This window comes from Carassius gibelio, chromosome A20 (assembly GCF_023724105.1).
Source record: "Carassius gibelio isolate Cgi1373 ecotype wild population from Czech Republic chromosome A20, carGib1.2-hapl.c, whole genome shotgun sequence".
Lineage (NCBI taxonomy): Eukaryota > Metazoa > Chordata > Actinopteri > Cypriniformes > Cyprinidae > Carassius > Carassius gibelio.
Window position 1 is genome coordinate 13396585 of NC_068390.1, and position 18540 is coordinate 13415124.

The 18540-nt window shown below is 38.1% G+C and overlaps 1 protein-coding gene across 2 annotated transcripts in view; it reads right to left on the reverse strand.

Moving 5' to 3' along the window:
* LOC127938970 (potassium voltage-gated channel subfamily H member 5-like) overlaps positions 1–18540 on the reverse strand; it is a 94848-nt gene that overhangs the window by 58220 nt on the left and 18088 nt on the right. For both annotated transcript variants that reach the window (XM_052535918.1, XM_052535917.1), the window contains exons 5-8: positions 13563–13678; positions 12514–12906; positions 5421–5513; positions 2607–3036 (exon numbers count right to left, since the gene is read on the reverse strand). In XM_052535918.1, coding sequence (XP_052391878.1) covers positions 2607–3036; positions 5421–5513; positions 12514–12906; positions 13563–13678 — 1032 coding nt within the window. The remainder of the gene's footprint in view (positions 1–2606; positions 3037–5420; positions 5514–12513; positions 12907–13562; positions 13679–18540) is intronic.

Here is an 18540-nt window from a genome sequence, read left to right on the forward strand (position 1 = left end):
TCTTTCCGAGTCACATTAAAGATTCGTTCAAAATGAACGAATCGTTCATGAACGACACATCACTAGAGACAATACAGAGACTCAGAAGATATTGCAGCAGCTCCGTGTCCTGTGTCTTTTATTGACTCTTTTTCTCCCCTAATCAGGTATGATATGAGTAAATCGTAGGGAAAATACACTTCATATAAGTCAAGGCTGTGAAAAATGGCAAGTGTCATTGTTTGAAGTGCATTCATTGTGTATATATCTATGTCTAAAAGTTCGGTTCAAGTTTCCCGCGTCTGTATCACATGTACAACTAGTGAATGCTAAACTGATGGCAGAGACTATGCGGTCATAGAAATGTGAAAGCAGAGTGAATTAATAACATATTGGTGTTTTTGAGAACTAATTTAACAAGTTAAGTTACAGGTGGCAATGCTTAAAGGAAAGGAATCTGTTGGTTCATAAGAGAAAGTGTAATATATGTTCATGCTAATGGTGTGTAAAGAGATAATTAGTTTTGCTGACATGCTATGATTCCTGAGGTAATTTAAGAAGTTTAAAAGAGTTGAAGATATGGTAGACGGCACATATGTCTAAATGTTGAGTATCACATGAGAATATTGTATGTAATATGCAGTACGTATTATTAACATGCATTGAGATTCAAGTTTCTATTGAAATTATTTGTTTAACTTGTGGAAACAGTATCTGTTGAGAAGCTATATCTGTGATTAATTCTATATTTTTTTTCTGTATATTGTTTTTATCTAAAAGAGATATGTTGTTATACTTTTCACTGATATGAGAATGCAGAAATATTTGCATTAATGTGAGACAATACAGAGACTCAGAAGATATTGCAGCAGCTCCGTGTCCTGTGTCTTTTATTGACTCTTTTTCTCCCCTAATCAGGCGATTAGGGTACTACATGCGCACAGAGAGAAATATGACAGAAATTCAGACTAACCCAGAATAATGCAGAATAACCCTTGCAATAAATCAACAGCAAGCTACTACACTTCAGGAAACGATCAGCGCTGCGCCTCACTACTGCTAAAACTGATCTGAAGCCAGCTTTGCTTTATAAGCTAGAGTCTGCCAAATTAAACCACCTTTGGTCAGCTTTCCAATTAAAACTTTAAAGTTAAATTGTGTAATTTCTGTAAAAATGAAAAATACATTTTGCAAATAAAAAAAATAAAGGCCCCAGCATCCCAGCAACCCCACGCAGAACAAGTGGACAGACAGACAGATAGTTTTCATTATCTTGCAATTATATTTATATATTTTACTGAAAAGCAGGACAAAAATATTCACTTAAGAAATTTTTTTTTTTGCAGTGATGTTTGGAAAGCACACTGTTTACAGTCCTCACGAAGTTGACCTACAAATGGCTGACTCATAGTTTTCTCTGCATATTATACTAGAATATAAAGCAGTATTTTAGTATCAAAAGAATTACACTCAACATTGTACTGTAATCTAACTGCCATTTAATTTTTGTTGTACTGCCCTATATGCCTCTTCCTAAACTGTGCATTCAGCTGTGCCACTGTTTCCTGTTTACTCACTGATGCTGTTTTTCAGCCTCCTGGGTGGCTCATTTTATATTTCATCCAAGAGCTATAGTCACAACCTGGTTTACTGTAGCACATTCTATCAGCTAGCCCTGTGGATCTGTAGAGGATTACTGATGAAACTGCTCAGTAACTCAAAAACTGACCTGCACTACTGCTGGACTATTACAGAACTTAACTTTGGAGAAAGTACTCTGAAAATAACAAGTGACTGGGTGATGAAAAGCAAAGAGAGGCATTATGGTTTCAAAGCAGAAGCTTATTCATTTTTGATTGAATGTATAGCAGCTTAGAGAGAGAGAAGATTTGGGAAATGTCAAAGATACATTGCAGGTCTTATTAGGACATGATGCAAATGTTTTTCTACACAATAATTCTGCAAATTCAGGAAATTGTTTTATATACAATTATGTGATGTTATATGGTACTATGAATGTGTCTGCAATGCTTTTAAATAGCACTAAAAGTTTGCTGACTGCCCTAGTTGGTGAGAATGTAATAAACAGATGCTATTTTAAGTGTATTCCCTACTGGGAATATCAGCTTAAACCATAAAGTTTGTAATGGTATTAACATAAAAAAAGCTGGAAGCAAATTATTTGAAGTTAAACATGTTCTAATGTTTGAACTTTCATTCTGAGGCAGCAATTCACTGCAGAAGATCAATTAATGAGCAAATTATGTAATGCTTAATTTCTTCAAATCTAATTTTCCAAATCTTAAATCACACTAGCTGACTAGATATTCTTTATATAAGAGTTGTGTATTTTTACATTTAAGTAAAATTATGAATTTTTAAAGAAATCCAGACAAAAAAAAAAGAAACTCATACACATTTTGCATGACCTTTTGCATGACAAATTTTGTTAAAAACTATGCGAACAATGTTGAGTTTTAACAAAAATTAACATTAATATCAACCAATAACAGGTATGGCACCAATATATCATGCATTCCTAATCTCCATACGCTAATCAACCATTTGAGGCTTAATCTGTCTAGTAAAGCATCCACGAAGCAAGGAAACCATTAAGTGATACTTACAGCCCACCATCATCATGGCCACTGAGAAGATCTTCTCCCCGTCCGTAGTAGGTGCAATGTTCCCAAAGCCAATGGTGGTGAGACTTGTCATGGTGAAATAGAGAGATGATATGTAGAGCGTGTGCTTACTGGGACCACCTTCCCACTGGCCAGAGCCACTGTTATTGTAGCGGTATGGTGTGCCGATGCTGATAGCTAACTGATAAAGCCAGCTGTCTGTCTTGATGCTGTTGGTGGCTTCGTCTATGACCTCGTAATCACCAATGCTGTACCAGATGCAGGCCAGCCAATGTGCCACCAGACCAAAGACACACACCAATAAAACTAACACCGCAGCACCGTATTCCAGGTAATGGTCCAGTTTTCGTGCCACACGACCCAGACGGAGCAAACGCACCACTTTCAATGAGCTGAACAGGCTGCTGAGACCCTGGCGGAGAAAAAGAGAATGTATCATTAGAGATGAGAACAGCACACTAGCTGACCTGATATTCTTTATATAAGAGTTGTGTTCAAGTCATTGCATGTATCAAAATACATTTATGAATTTTTAAAGAAATCCAGACATAAAAATGCAGCATATTATTGCGTAGTGTTGGTTGGTTACATGCTTCTCTGTGTGCAAAGTAAGCAAACCAAGCCAGATAGAAAAACATTCATGGTTAAGAAAGAGCTCAACATATATTACCTATTACCTACTATAATATATTATACCTATTAATTACAGGTGTGCGATGGAGTTCGTTCACTGAGAAAGAGCTCAGAAACCACATATTCATATTGGCTTATATTGATAAGGTGCACTTGAAAGGTTTAGTCAGTAATTTCAAGGTGAGATCTTCCATGTTCACATGAACATGAATAATTCCAGGTTGATGGGTGTCATCTTTCAGCCTATAGCCACTTTGATCTAACACCTTTCATGTCAGAGGAGGAGGAGAGGATGTATATCAACTGATCCTTCCACACATCCAAAGAGAATCTTTGATCTCATGAGTGAACAAAGTTGCTTTATCGATCAGGCAATTTTTTCTGAATAACAGCTAATAGTTTGAAAGTATGTTATTGAGTCTGTATCATTAAAGGGTGGAATAAATATAGTCTTGTTGGCTCTGAAAGCAAAATAAAGAGGATGCTTTCACTCAGCAACACCCACTCTATCCCTTTGAACAAAAGCTTAAGCATTGCTTGTCAACTTTAGGCCAATGCAGATTATAGATCTTCAAAGAAAAAAGTCCACTCTTATTAACATATATTTGTACAAGAATTCTTAATGTACACACATACAGTATTAACTCATTGGCAGGCCTACACAGAATATGTTGACATTTTCTGCAAGCATTGTGAGAGGAGATCTGTAGAATGGATTTTATATGGCATCAAACTATCATCTATGGTTCACTTAACTTCATATTAACAGAGGTTTGATCACTGGAGTTTGCTTGCTAAAAAGGTGCTTCTACACAAATGCGATACCCAAATGGATCAGGAATCAGATCATATGACCCAACTGTGTGCACTCCCACTGGCTGTAGCCACAGCACATAGCTGCTTATTTATTTAGCATCAACAGTGACTGCTATCTCTCCCACTGAAAACAAATAACTGGGTCCAGGGTTAAGGGGTGGTGATATTATAATAAGATCTCCTTCCTGAGTCACTAACGGAGTGAAATCTGAGCAGCTCATTTTTTCACATGTTTGCAGAGAAAGTTACTGGGTTCGTAGATGCACCGGGGACCTGATTATAGCACTTAAATGCTGAAAAAGTCAGATTTCCATGATTTGTCCCATATGACAAAAAACTTGTCTAATTCAAGTTCTTTGATTCAACTTGTATGTTACATAACTAAACGTTTCACATCTTCTAGAGGACAGCTGGAAGGTTATCTGCAGGACAAAGTGGAACAACACGTTCTCTGCAGACATTTGAAGGAATTCACTTTTTAAGCTGGCAGAGCAAAATTTATGGGGTGAGAAGTAAGTATACCTAACTGTTGCATCCTCAAAAGCTTTGGACTGTCAGCCCAGAAATGTTTAAATAGTGGCCGTGATGTGTACCTCGGGTTTAATTAGCATCTCCTCCACCGAGGATTTCTCTTTTTTTTTTTTCAGCTGTCACACAATCAAAAGGCTAATTTCTCAAACATGCTTCATGTTCCTGAAAGTAGCAATTTTCCCTAGACACTGACACAGAAGAAGGAGGGTAAAAATAAACGTGTTCATTCTGCAATATTGCATGAAAACCTAAGACTTTTATTACGCTAGCAAAAAACGGATGCTAATTTTGCACAGTCAACTCCCCAGGCGGGGCAGCTCCTAATGGATACTTTTCCAAGTAATTTATCATTTTAAGGGCCTTATTTGCAACTGTGCTTATGTAGCATTTAGTAAACCAATTTTTTTTTTTTTTTGAGGCTGAACAGATGAGTAGATATTGGGAGTGAACATTAGAAGGTTATGAGTGCTCATAAATTTTCAGTTAGACGTGACGACCCCAGAGTTGTATCATGGGATAATGGAAGAGAGAAACATTAATGCCTATTGGTGAAACATGCTGCGTGTGGATGTGTGTGTCAGGGCATGAGGAATGAAGCTTGTGCCGTCTAATTTGAATTGTCTTGCATCTAAAATCATTTTAGATAAACAGGCACACTAAGGGGTGTAGCATTCAGAGCAACATTAGCATAAATTAGAGAGCCATTAGTGCTTTTCTGCTCAACATTGAATAGGAGAGAGGTTACTGAACTGCTGCACAAATGAAAAAATGGGACAGAAGGGCCATTAACAACCCAAGAAAGGAGAGTGAACTTACAGGCAACATCGAGTCCTCCGCACGTGTGGCGTTGCGTGGAGAGTGGGCCGCAGCTGGCAAGTGGCCCACTGCAGAAGAATCTGCAATGGGATCCTAAGTCAGAAAGACAGATGCAGACGTTTCAGTGCATGCCAAACTACACACACACATGCATATAATAAGCACAGAGATGGACTTCAAGATTCATTTACAGATACTGAACAGCAGCACACTGAACATGTCAAAGTAATTAGTATGAACGGTACAGCAGATGTATGCACAAAGAACGTCATATCAAGATGCTGCTAAAAAAAAACCAACAAAAAAACAAGTGGCCCGTAACAACAACAGACCTGTCCTAATATACACTTCCAGAAAAAATTGTGTGTGAAATGTAGTCACTCACTCACCCTTTATGTTGTATCAAACTGCTATGAATTTCTTTATTTTGTGGAAAACAAAAGATATATACACTAGAATATTTATATTGCTCTTCCATACAAAAACTGTATAGTGTCCAAGTATATAGTGGCCGTCAAGCTTCCAAAAAGAATAAAAAAAGATCATGCAATAGTTTTTAGTGAGGAACAAACACAACCAAACTATTGTCTTACAGATGACATATATTGAATAAGATTTTAGAAAGATTATTTTTAAACCCATTTTATATGTTTTAAGAATATATCTAATAAGATTTTGGACATTTTTTTTTTATATTTTCTGAAAAATATGTATTGAAAAATTATGTAATTTAGCTTTTTTATTTATTTTTATATTTAATCTATATTTTAACCACACACTATATATATATATATACACAGTGGGGCTCGAAAGTTTGGGCACCCCTTGCAGAATCTGTGAAAATGCAGGTAATTTAAAAAAAAATAAGAGAGATCATACTGAATGCATGTTATATTATATTTAGTACTGTCCTGAGTAAGATATTGTACATAAAAGATATTAACGTTTAGTCCACAAGACAAAAAAAAATTATGAAATTATTAAAATAACCCCACTCAAAAGTTTGGGAACCCTTGGTTCCTAGTACTGTGTTCTGTTACCTGATGGTCCTCAACTGTTTTTCTGTTTTGTGATGGTTGTGCATGTGTCCCTTGTTTGTTCTGAACAGTAAAACTGAGCAGCGTTCTTCAGAAAAATCTTTAAAGTCCTGCAGATTCTTCAGTTTTCCAGCATCTTTGCATATTTGAACCCTTTCAAGAAGTGACTTTATGATTTTGAGATGCATCTTATCACACTGAGGACATTTGAGGGACTCAAACACAACTATTTTAAAAGATTCAAACATTCACTGATGCTCCAGAAGGAAACAAGATGCATTAAGAGCTGGGGGGTGAAAACTTTTGAACACGATGAAGATGGCCAAATTTGTCTTATTTTGATGAAATATAATTTTTTTCCATTTAGTTCTGCCCTTCGTAAGCAACAGAAGATACTTGTATGTTTCCCGGTACACAAATTAAGTACAATTTACCCTGATCTTCAAATTCCAAAAGTTTTCACCCCCAGCTCTTAATGCATCTTGTTTCCTTCTGGAGCATCAGTGAACGTTTGAACCTTTTTTAATAGTTGTGTTTGAGTCCCTCAAATGTCCTCAGTCTGAAAAGATGCATCTCAAAATCATAAAGTCACTTCTTGAAAGGGTTCAAATATGCAAAGATGCTGGAAAACTGAAGAATCTGCAGGACCTTAAAGATTTTTCTGAAGAACGCTGCTCAGTTTAACTGTTCAGAACAAACAAGGGACACATGCACAACCATCACAAAACAGAAAAACAGTTGAGGACCATCAGGTAACAGAACCCAGTACTAAGAACCAAGGGTTCCCAAACTTTTGAGGGGGTTATTTTAATAATTTCAGCAATTTTTTTTGTCTGGTGGACTAAACGTTAATATATTTTATGTACAATATCTTACTCAGGACAGTACTAAATAAAAAATAACATGCATTTAGTATGACCTCTCTTATTTTTTGAAAATTACTCATATTTTCACAGATTCTGCAAGGGGTGCCCAAACTTTCGAGCCCCACTGTAGATATATAGATAGATAGATAGATAGATAGATAGATAGATAGATAGATAGATAGATAGATAGATAGATAGATAGATAGATAGATAGATAGATAGATAGATATAGCTAGGTTTTTTTTCACCCCATTTATTATGTTTTATGAGGTTTATATCTAAAAAACAATTTACTGATGGGGTAAAAAAAACTAACTTTATTCAAAGTATTATTATTTGAAAAACCCTTAAAAGGTGATGATACACGTGGTAACTTTTTTTGCCGTCAAAGGGCAACCAGATGAAAGCATAGAACCCACGACCAATCTAAAGTCTCCAGATAGAAATTCCAAGATCCCAAGCAACTACATTTGGCAAAAATTTGGGTCTACCACATTGCACACTAGAATTAATACCTGCCAACTCAACAAGTGTCCTGTTGAGGTTGAGGTTGTGGTTTGTGTCAAGTTTTAGAGACAAACAGAGCTCACTGGGGGCCAGTTAAGTATAACATTTCAACAACAGCTGTGTCAGAAACCATCAGCTTTCATAAAAACAATCTCTGATAAATATATACAGTATGCACAATGTAAACATTCACATTAGCATGTATACAGATTCAGAAAAACACATGCATAAACGCATGGAAAAAACAGATGTTTTACTTAATTTATATTATTCCTTCCATAAAATCTCTAAATACTTTTGAGTGTAAAAGCAATTTAACTTCTATAACACTATCTGATTCCTTCTTTATTAGTACTTCAGATTTATTAGTATCTACGGCTGTCTTAAACAAAGATGTAGATCAACTTTACATTTTGATCACTTTGTGAGTGCCTTTCTTGTGCCAAAGAAACATCAAAAGACGTCTCTGTTCCCTCCTTCAGGAAACTTGGGTTACATACAAAACCCGAGACGTTCTTAAATGTACCTCTATAGCATATAGGTTCAAAGAAATCTCTTATTAACAAAACCCATTTTTCACTGTATTGGGTTTATAAGCTGCTATATTGCTACGTTGCAATATTTTTATACATATAAAAAAGTTCTTGATACTATATTATAGGTCACCTCAGCTGGTAAAACTGAATTCTCAGCAGTCATTACTCCAGTCTGTAGTGTCACTGCATTCTAACATGCTGGTTTGCAGTTATATATTATATATACACAGTTGCAGTTATATATTATACACACACACACACACACATATGCACATATAGTAAAAAAAAAAAAAATTACTGACCCCAAAATTTTAAACAGTATGTATATGTATAATACCATACCAATTACCAACTTTTTGTCTTCTTTTTCAACTCCAGACCAAGTATCTGAGAGAGGTAACCTCAGCTGAACTCAGCCTCAACATGCAGATTTCAACCACATCAGGAGTGATACAACTGTGCTGCATGGTCCCAGATGCCACAGGAACACTTTATTAAGATCGGGGCACACTGCAGTTTTGAGACTTGTGTTCCAGTGATACAGAAACTAATGCATTCCAACAACATCGCCACATTGGGAAATTATGCTTGTTGCCTGGGCAACCGTGAACTCACAACACCAGTAGGAATCCGAAGAGTTATTTTATTGGATAAATATATCATATCATGCATGTGAAGATTAATAATGTAAAGAAGCTTAAAGCAGTATCATATTTTATTCTGAATGTCCAGTCACCCAATTTATCCTACAGCCATTAGGACGCCTGTGCCCATTTAAAGTTTTTTGGATGATCACTTCCTTCCTCAGCACTCTTTATTAGTTGGAGACTGATTCCTCCAGATAAACAGATAAAAAAAATATATATATGGCAAGTAAAATCTCCCACTGTACACAGAAGTGCTTTTCATTAAAAACACAGGTGTAAGAGTTTATCTAAGAAAGCCAGCATACTGAAATTGATTTCAAGAATTCTCGGAGAGTTCACCACAAAATAAAACAACTTATGAAAAATCATTAATCAATCCCTCATGTCTTTCTAAACCTATATGGATGAGTTTATTCTGTGGAACACGAGAAGATATTTTGAAGAATGTTGGTAACCAACCAAGCCATTTTGGTTACTTATCCAATTATCTTCTATGTTTATATTACCTTTAAGCCACAGAAAACTGCTAATTTGGCAAACACTGCCTCCTGTGGTGAAAATATACTAAATCAGCTTTAAGCATTTCTGGTCATTGGAAAGACTCAAGCATAACTTCTTTAACATGTCCATCTCAGTCCACCCTAGTCTCTCCTTAAACACACATCTACACAGACTCCAGAAATCAAGCAGCCCACTTATCACTGAACTGTTTGGCTGTGTTGAGAGTGAGACCATTTAGTCTAATGCCCATTTCCGGGAGCAACCACTGGTATGGAAAGCGATGGCAATAATGATATACAGTAGTTTTCACATCAGAGTTTAAGCCTATGGAAATGTTGAATGGAAAGAGGTCCATTCAATCCCACTACTACTTTCTTGCAAGAAAAATAAAGCATTCCTGACACAAAAAAAAACATGCATGCAGTACCACTTGCATATCTCACTAAGAAATGGAAATTTATGCCAGATAATTCCTGTGCAAACAGTAATAACCACAAACAAGATGCATAGATGAATAATCACCAACTTTAGTAACATAGAGGAGGATCAATTATAATGCAAGAACTGAGCACAGAACATTTGATTGGAGTACTCCATAAACATAACACCAAAAGTAATAAAAGCAAAGAAGATGAAGGTGTAACAAACAAATCTCCATATCCATCGGGAAGAAGGAGGCGGGAACCGGCGCACAATCAAAAACATTTTAATATTCAAAAATAAACACAAAACAGCGTGTCAGCCCCTCACGGCGACTGACGCGCATAAATTAAAAGTAAACACATAAAATAATGTCCCAGGCCTGGTCCTCTCTCGTCCTTCACGGTCGTCGCTCCAGTTTTATATCCTTCCATCTCCTACGTGGGACTCGATACTAGCGGTGGGGCGCAGGTGCAGCTCATCTTCAATCACTACACCTGGCCTCACTCCTCGCTCCCACGCCTCTCGGCCCCGCCCCACTCGCCACATACCCCCATCGCCCCTCGCAGGCCGGGGGGTACTCCCGAGACTGCGCTCTACTCCCCCCCCCCCCCCTTCCCTCCGGGGGAGACCGCTCACGGGGACCTGCGGGAACCTGGGGGTAGGACAGACGAGGCGAGAGAAAAGGAGGAGCGACAGGGACGAGAGAGGGGAGAGAGGAAAAAAAAAAAATTCCGGTTCCCAGACGCACTGCTGCTCGGCCCTCCACCAGCTGGGTGATCTCCTCCGCGGTGCCTGGCGGTGGCACTGGACGGCCCTCGGCGGACGGCGCGACACTCCTCCGCCGCCCGATGGACGGCGACGGCTCCTCCGGTTTTGGGCAGCCGGCAGGAGTCCCCCGTTCCCTGCCCCTCCGGATTCCTTCGCGGAGGCAGCAGGCTCCGGCCCCCTGGCGAACGGCGCCGACTCCTCCGCTCCCTCACGGACGGCAGCCGCCCCTCCATATCGTGGGCGGCCGGCAGCGAGCTCGCCCGTCCCCGGCAACTCGCTCCAGCCCACCGCCTCGAGCGTCCATGGCGGCACATACCTCGCCAGCTCGAGGGCACCGCGGATTCACCACAGCGGCGAGGGATCTTCAGCAGCGCGTCCCTCCTTCTCCCGGGCTTCGGCACCACTGTAACAAACAAATCTCCATATCCATCGGGAAGAAGGAGGCGGGAACCGGCGCACAATCAAAAACATTTTAATATTCAAAAATAAACACAAAACAGCGCGTCAGCCCCTCACGGCGACTGACGCGCATAAATTAAAAGTAAACACATAAAATAATGTCCCAGGCCTGGTCCTCTCTCGTCCTTCACGGTCGTCGCTCCAGTTTTATATCCTTCCATCTCCTACGTGGGACTCGATACTAGCGGTGGGGCGCAGGTGCAGCTCATCTTCAATCACTACACCTGGCCTCACTCCTCGTTCCCACGCCTCTCGGCCCCGCCCCACTCGCCACAGAAGGTTTATCGATTTGTGCTTTGGTCTATAGTTGGTCATTTGAGAACAGTCAGATATGTTATGTCTGATCAAATAAAATGTAAACTAAAAGATTTTTGTTTTGCAGTAATTTGGATAAAATCAATGCATAGAGCAAATGGTTTCGAGGTCTTCTGCAGTGAAATCATCATTAGAGCTACAAAAGTCTTTAGTTACAGTAAGTCATTATGGCAGCATACTGCAGATCAAGAAATAAAAACTAATTTATATGATGAGCTGGGATGATCACATCATTCATCACACATCCAGGTCGGTGAATAAGAAGATATGAACTATGGTTAGGAATGGAGATCGTAAGGAATTTAACCATTCTGGTAACGATTCGGATTCCTCTTAAAGATTCTGATTCCTTAATGGTTCAATTAACGATTCTGAATTTGAGGAAGGAATATTTGGGGGGAAAAATATGCTATTCTGCAATGCTATGATCAATTCAGTAATAAATATAAAATAATAAAACCAAAAATTCTGGTCACATATTTAATTAATTCCCTTATTTTTTTTTATAAAATGCCACTAACAGAACTTAAGTGAGTCATATTAAGAAAAGCTGCTAACTGATTTAGTCAGTAAGAACTTTTAATGTTCTTGAAAGAAGTTTCTTATGCTCACCAAGGCTTTATTTATAAGATTAACCATACAGTAAAAAGAGTAATATGGTGAGATATTATTAGAAATAAAAATAACTGTTCTACTTTAATATATGTTCAAATTTGATTTATTACTGTGTTGGTGAAGTGTCACATGATCCTTCAGAAGTCTTTCTAATATGCTGGTTCTGGTTCAACAAAATAATTATATTTATTATTAGCAATGTTGAAAACAGTTGTGCTGCTTAATATTTTTGAGTAAACAATGATTTTTCATGATTTTTTGATGAATAGTAAGTTCAAAAGAACAGCATTTATTTGGGATATACACCTGTTATTATAAGTTCTAACAATATTATAAATGTCTTTACTATCCCAAATTTGTGTGTGTGTGTGTGTGTGTGTATTGCTCAAATAAATGTCTCTCTTTAATGTTGTGCTTACCTCAGCCACGTTTTCAAAGGCGTTGATGATGTCATAGGGCAGGCAAGAGAGCAGGTCTATGACAAACCATGTCTTCAAGTAGTTCATGCGTATGAGCTTTGGGTCAGATATGACCTCTCCTCCAGGTCCTACAAAAGTTGTATGAAAGTTCAACACAATATCCACTAAGAAGATGACATCCACCACGCTGTCCATTACCAACCACACCAGGTTGTTCTGTTTGGTCTTAAAGGACACATTGTAGGGCACCATGATGGCCGTGTAGAAGGTGAGGATGAGGATGACCCAGTCCCAAGTGGTCTTAAAGGTGCAGTAGTGCAATATAATGTGAGGTGGAGTTTTAGGAGCCTCTTGCTTGTATTGAGGGAGGATGTCAGAGCCCAGCTGAAGAGCCTTGGAAAGACAGAAACTGAAGTTAACTAAAGTTGAATTAAAAAGACAGCAAGGTTAAAAAAAGATACATAAAAAAATTGTCTAACAATTAGTTTTAATTGATTTAAGACAAAACTCTGATTATGAAATGTTTTTTAAAGTCATGCTGGTCTAAGCTGGTCTTTTGCCCTGTCAAATTTATGCACTGTAAGGAACACATACGTCATCAATTACCTCATGAAAGGGCACCATAATATAGTATACAGTGAAATATTTAGAAACATAAAGCTTAAGTCATCAGTCATTGGACAGATGAGTCAGCTATCATCTGTCTGGAAGACAAACTATCATTGGGACTGAAGACAAAGGCAGTTGACCTTTTTGTATCTGCATATATATATGTATGTGTGTGTGGGTCAGGTTTTGCCTAGACTGTGAGGTCCAAATGATTCCAAATAAGCAGTTAATGAAGATCAGCTACAAAACCTGACCAGAGAAAGGTTCTTGTAAGGAAAAAAGCTGGATAAAGTTTAATGAAAATCTAAAAATGCAAAAAGACTTATATAAAGGTCAAGAGTATGAGAAAGAAAATGCCATTAGATATCGTTAGTATAAAAACAATAGAAGTCAATGGAAAGTCCAAACCCTAGAAAAACAAATGTGTGTGTGACACTCACCTCTGCCAGTCGTGAATGCTTGTGGCTGACCTCAGTCTTGTTCACAGGTGTGAGCTGCTGAAGTGTACTCCGGTTATTGGTTAATGCCCTGGTCAGCCTGGCAAACTTGGTCCATCCTGTAACAAAGATCAACAAAATGGTGTATCCGCAACAGGAAACAATTCTTTGTCTCCTCTACATTTCTTTACTTTACTCACAAACACAATTTTCCACACAACTAGTAGCGCTGCTGGTATCATGCTCCTCAGCCAAAAAGCCCACGCTGATTTCCACTGAGGCTCCTTCAAATGCTGACGCCAGTGAAAACTGTTCTTCCCCATCCCTTCCTTCCAACAACTCACATATTTTTGTGTAACCATGTCCCATTTCTAAAGTTTGTGCCATCAACATGTCGCAACCTACTCTTTTCTTGCCTTTTCTTTTTTTAAAACAGAAACTGTTATGAACCCTTGGGGGCACTTCACAAAGGCATATTATTTCTTTATGACTTTAAAATGAAAGCATTATGACATGGTGGAGACTTGAAGGAAGATATTGCGTCCAACAGGGAGCCTCGCTTTGAAGTCATTGCTTTCTCATTAATAAAGACTGATGGGAAGTTTTTCTTTTGATCTCAATAACCCTAAAATCATTTGGGTCAGTTGAGTCCTACAAAGGAGGATCTTCCCCAAATGACCGTAAAAAGTGTATGTGTGCCAATGTGAATACCTTTTTTTTCCCATTAATCTCATCTCATCCAATTTTTTTTTTTTACCTTCAGGATTGACTGTTTTTAAAAGTTTACAGGGTGGGAAAAGAGTAAAACATTAATAACAGTGTGTCTCTCCCATTTAAGTCACATCTCATGAATGTTTAAACACAACAATACAGTACCAGAGTAAGTCTGAATGCATTGGGTGTCTTGGAGCCACTCTCTTATTACAATAGGGACATAGAGGGGAAGTCTTTCTGCATGGCCACATGAACAATGAACTCAGTGAAGGGATAAGGAGGGGAAATCAGCCGTGTGCACTTATTGGTAGGATGTATGAAAATAGCACACTAGTCTGTTCAAACCCATACAGCGGGGGACAGCTTTAAGTCAGGAAGGCCGAATGGCTACATTTAAGTTAAAGGAACTTTCTGGGATTACTACAAAGTTAAACTCAATTAATATAAGTAAGGCATTTATGGCATAATGTAAAACTAAATAAAATAAAATTTAAAAAAGTTGTAAAATTGGATAAACTGTAAATTCAAATATTTATTTATGTTTAAACATTTAAAATTAGCTTAACATATGGTTTATGTCATTTTAGATATTATAGTATTACGTTGTCACAAAAATTTTAATATTGAATAATATTGAATTGTAATATAGAATTGAATATTCTTGTAAGGTGTTTAGCAGACATACATGGTACTGTTATTAATATGGATTTAGACAAACACTGAAAACGCAGAAATGCAAAATATGACAGTGAAAAAGAAATACTGAAAAAAATGAACTGTGTCACAGACAGAAGGAAGAAAAGGAGAAAAAAACAATGCATGGTTCAGGCCATCTGGCTGTCTTAGGGCAAAGTCACAATGCTGCACAGGCCCCCTAAGGCATCTTCCAGATATAGTTCTTCTACAGGGGAAAACAATGCTAGGTAGACGTGTTGAGCAGCCATAAGGCAAAGCCTCAGAGAAATCTCAGTTTGGCCATTGCAGCCTCATAGAACCCTATCAGACTTAAGCTACAATGGAGCATATGTTTGCCCAAATGCACCACATCTGGCAGAATATTAGCAAGCAAGGTCTGCAAGACTGCAACGGTTATACAGACTGCAGCAGTGAAGGAAACACAGATTAAGGCGAGATTTCATTAAGAATCACATCCACTGAGAACAGTGTTTATTTGCACATGCTATTTGCATTGTTTTGCCGCTCAATTCACTAAAGGAATTAAGCAAATAAGGTGATGATACAGATGGGAAGTCGTGGCCTAATGGTTAGAGAGTTGGACTCCCAATCGAAGGGTTGTGGGTTCTAGTCTCGGGCTGGACGGAATTGTGGGTGGGGGGAGTGCATGAACAGCTCTCTCTCCACCTTCAATACCACGACTTAGGTGCCCTTGAGCAAGGCATCGAACCCCCAACTGCTCCCCGGGCGCCGCAGCATAAATGGCTGCCCACTGCTCCGGGTGTGTGCTCACAGTGTGTGTGTGTGTGTGTGTTCACTGCTCTGTGTGTGTGCATTTCGGATGGGTTAAATGCAGAGCACAAATTCTGAGTATGGGTCACCATACTTGGCTGAATGTCACTTCACATTCACATACAGATGAACAGACAAATTCTGAATGAAACCTTGTTTGGGGAAAATTTTCGTTGGATTGCTGACCATGACTGCTATGTTATGGCACACTTTCTTCTGGGAATGTGCAGTATTGCTCCACTACTGTGATCCAACCATGATTCAAGCCTGACATATGAATAAAGAGTCAGAACAATCTAATTTTTTGAAGTAGTTTATTGAAACTTTAGACAAAATCTTTTCAGGAACTGCAATTTGTTTCAAGTGCTGATATTTATATGGCCAAAAATATGAGGAGGAGATTATTTTAATTATGCTTATTAGTATTATGAAATTATACTTTTACAGCTATTCTGCTTAATACCTGTTTTCTGCTGGCATTAATGGTTCATCTCCCTTTTATATTTCCCTCTGCAGCTCTGAACCTAGTAGATGATTACCCATAAACACATATTCTTCCTTTCTGAGGGCTGCTAACTACATTCCCTTGAACGTTTACTGGCTACCTCTCAATTTACCCAGGTGTCAATGATAGGGTCCTAAAGAGGTCCCATTTGATGAGCTGATAATCCTCTCCAGGTAACTATCAGATACAGAAAGATCTGGAAGGATCTCAGAGGGTTTTCACTGTTGCCATGGAGCCCATAATCAGTGCTCGTTTTTCTTCCCTATTTGCTATTATATAACATTTGTGCCCCTGTGGGTGAGCCACCACCAATGTGATCATGGTTTAAATGTATGCACAGATCCTTCAAATTCTTGGGGACGAATGCAGTCTATACAAAGAAACCCTGCGTGCATTGCGTGCACTGATGCCTAACGGCGCTTTATTATTTCTATGCAGATGCTTTGCATATTTCATTAAACCACCAGTGCAGAGCAGAGCATTACCAACAGGAGCACTATTCCATGTGATTTTGAGACAGCATACATGGAAACATACATGAATACACACACACACACACACACACACACACACGTTTGTTAAACTGTATATTCTATCACTATACACCAAAACCTAACCCTCACAGGAAACTTTTAGCATTTTTACTTTCTCAAAAATACTCATTCTGTATGATTTATAAGCGTTTTGAAAAATGGGGACATGGGTTATGTTCTCATAAGTCACCCTCTCCTTGTAATACCTGTGTCATACCCATGTCATTATACAAAGTTGTGTCCTGATACATCACAAAAACATGCACCCACACACACACACCCATACACACACTCACACACACATACTGTACTCTTGTTTTAGCTCTATCCTCTCCCCAGGGGCAGCAGTCACATGGAATGAAACTCTAGGGAAGATCTCGATTATACAACTAATTACAAAATACCTGTAACGCAAATAAAACTAAAAGCTTCACTATGCACAATGCATGTAATTAAAAAAACAATAAACCAAAGCCTGAATTAAAAAGAACAGTTCAAATCAAAACTGTTAGATAAAAAAACAGTAATATGAAATATTATTACAATTTAAAATAAATTTGTCTATATTAATAAATTTTTTAATGTAATTCATTCACGCGATGGGAAAACTGAATTTGCAGCGACCATTATTCCAGTCTTCAGTGTTACATGATCCTTCAGAAATTATTTTAATATTCCAATTTGTTGTTCAAGAAACATTTCTTATTACAATCAATGTTAAAAACAGTTATGCTGCTAAATGTGTGTGGAAAATGTGATTGAATATCACATTTAGAATACAGATTTTTTTATTATATTATATTTTTCACAAACCCCTGGTTAAAAAAGCCAGAACCTTATGTGATACTGACTCTTCAACCATAAAGGAAACAGCTCACTTACAACCTCTTTAATGAAGTAGCAGATACTGTATAGCCCATCACTCTCATTCCAGAAAGGTCATCAATCATATCATTTACATACATACATTCCACTCCCACTGCTAGAGGAACCATATAAAGAACATGTTTATATTTATTGCCAATACAGCTGATGTTGCTTTTCAAAGCCCATGATGCAGGCTTTCCATACCTGATGCTGCACTCTCTCATCGGTAAATGTGCATGATCTATTCATGAAGCAATACTGAATACACACCTGGCAAGTGACGTTTAACAAATGCCCCTTTAGAACAACAGATCTCATATTAACCTAACAACAAACTGAAGCGCTGTGCAAAGCTATGAATAATCTGATTGTGCTGTTAATATTTATTAGTTCATCGAGGGTCAAAAGCGGCATTGATTAACATTTTAATAAGGGCAAATAGTCCTTCATTTACAAAGTAATCATTGTAGGTGATTTGAATGCCTGATAGATGCTTAATAAAATTTGTGGGTCGGTGTGATGATAAACAGCTTTTATTCTCAACATGGGCAATACTAAGGCTCATCTATGCCAAAGTAAATATGAGCGCAGTCACCCGTGATGCATAATTTTCTATATTCGGAAACATTTTTAAAAAGCTATATGGATATGTATAGCCAGTATAATTTCCATTGCACAAAATGTTTTTTATAGTGGGAGAAGGTACTTGAAATGTTTATCAAAACTTTTAGTTCTTTTAAGAACTGTTCAGCGTTTGCTACCATAACTGTCACTAAATGCAGAATGGTTCAATTTCAGCACTGCCTGTTCATGGGTGGTCTTTCCATTTATCTGTTTCAGAGTGATACTCGCTGAACTCACTTCCTGTCGCTCTGTACACACCCACTGACAAGAG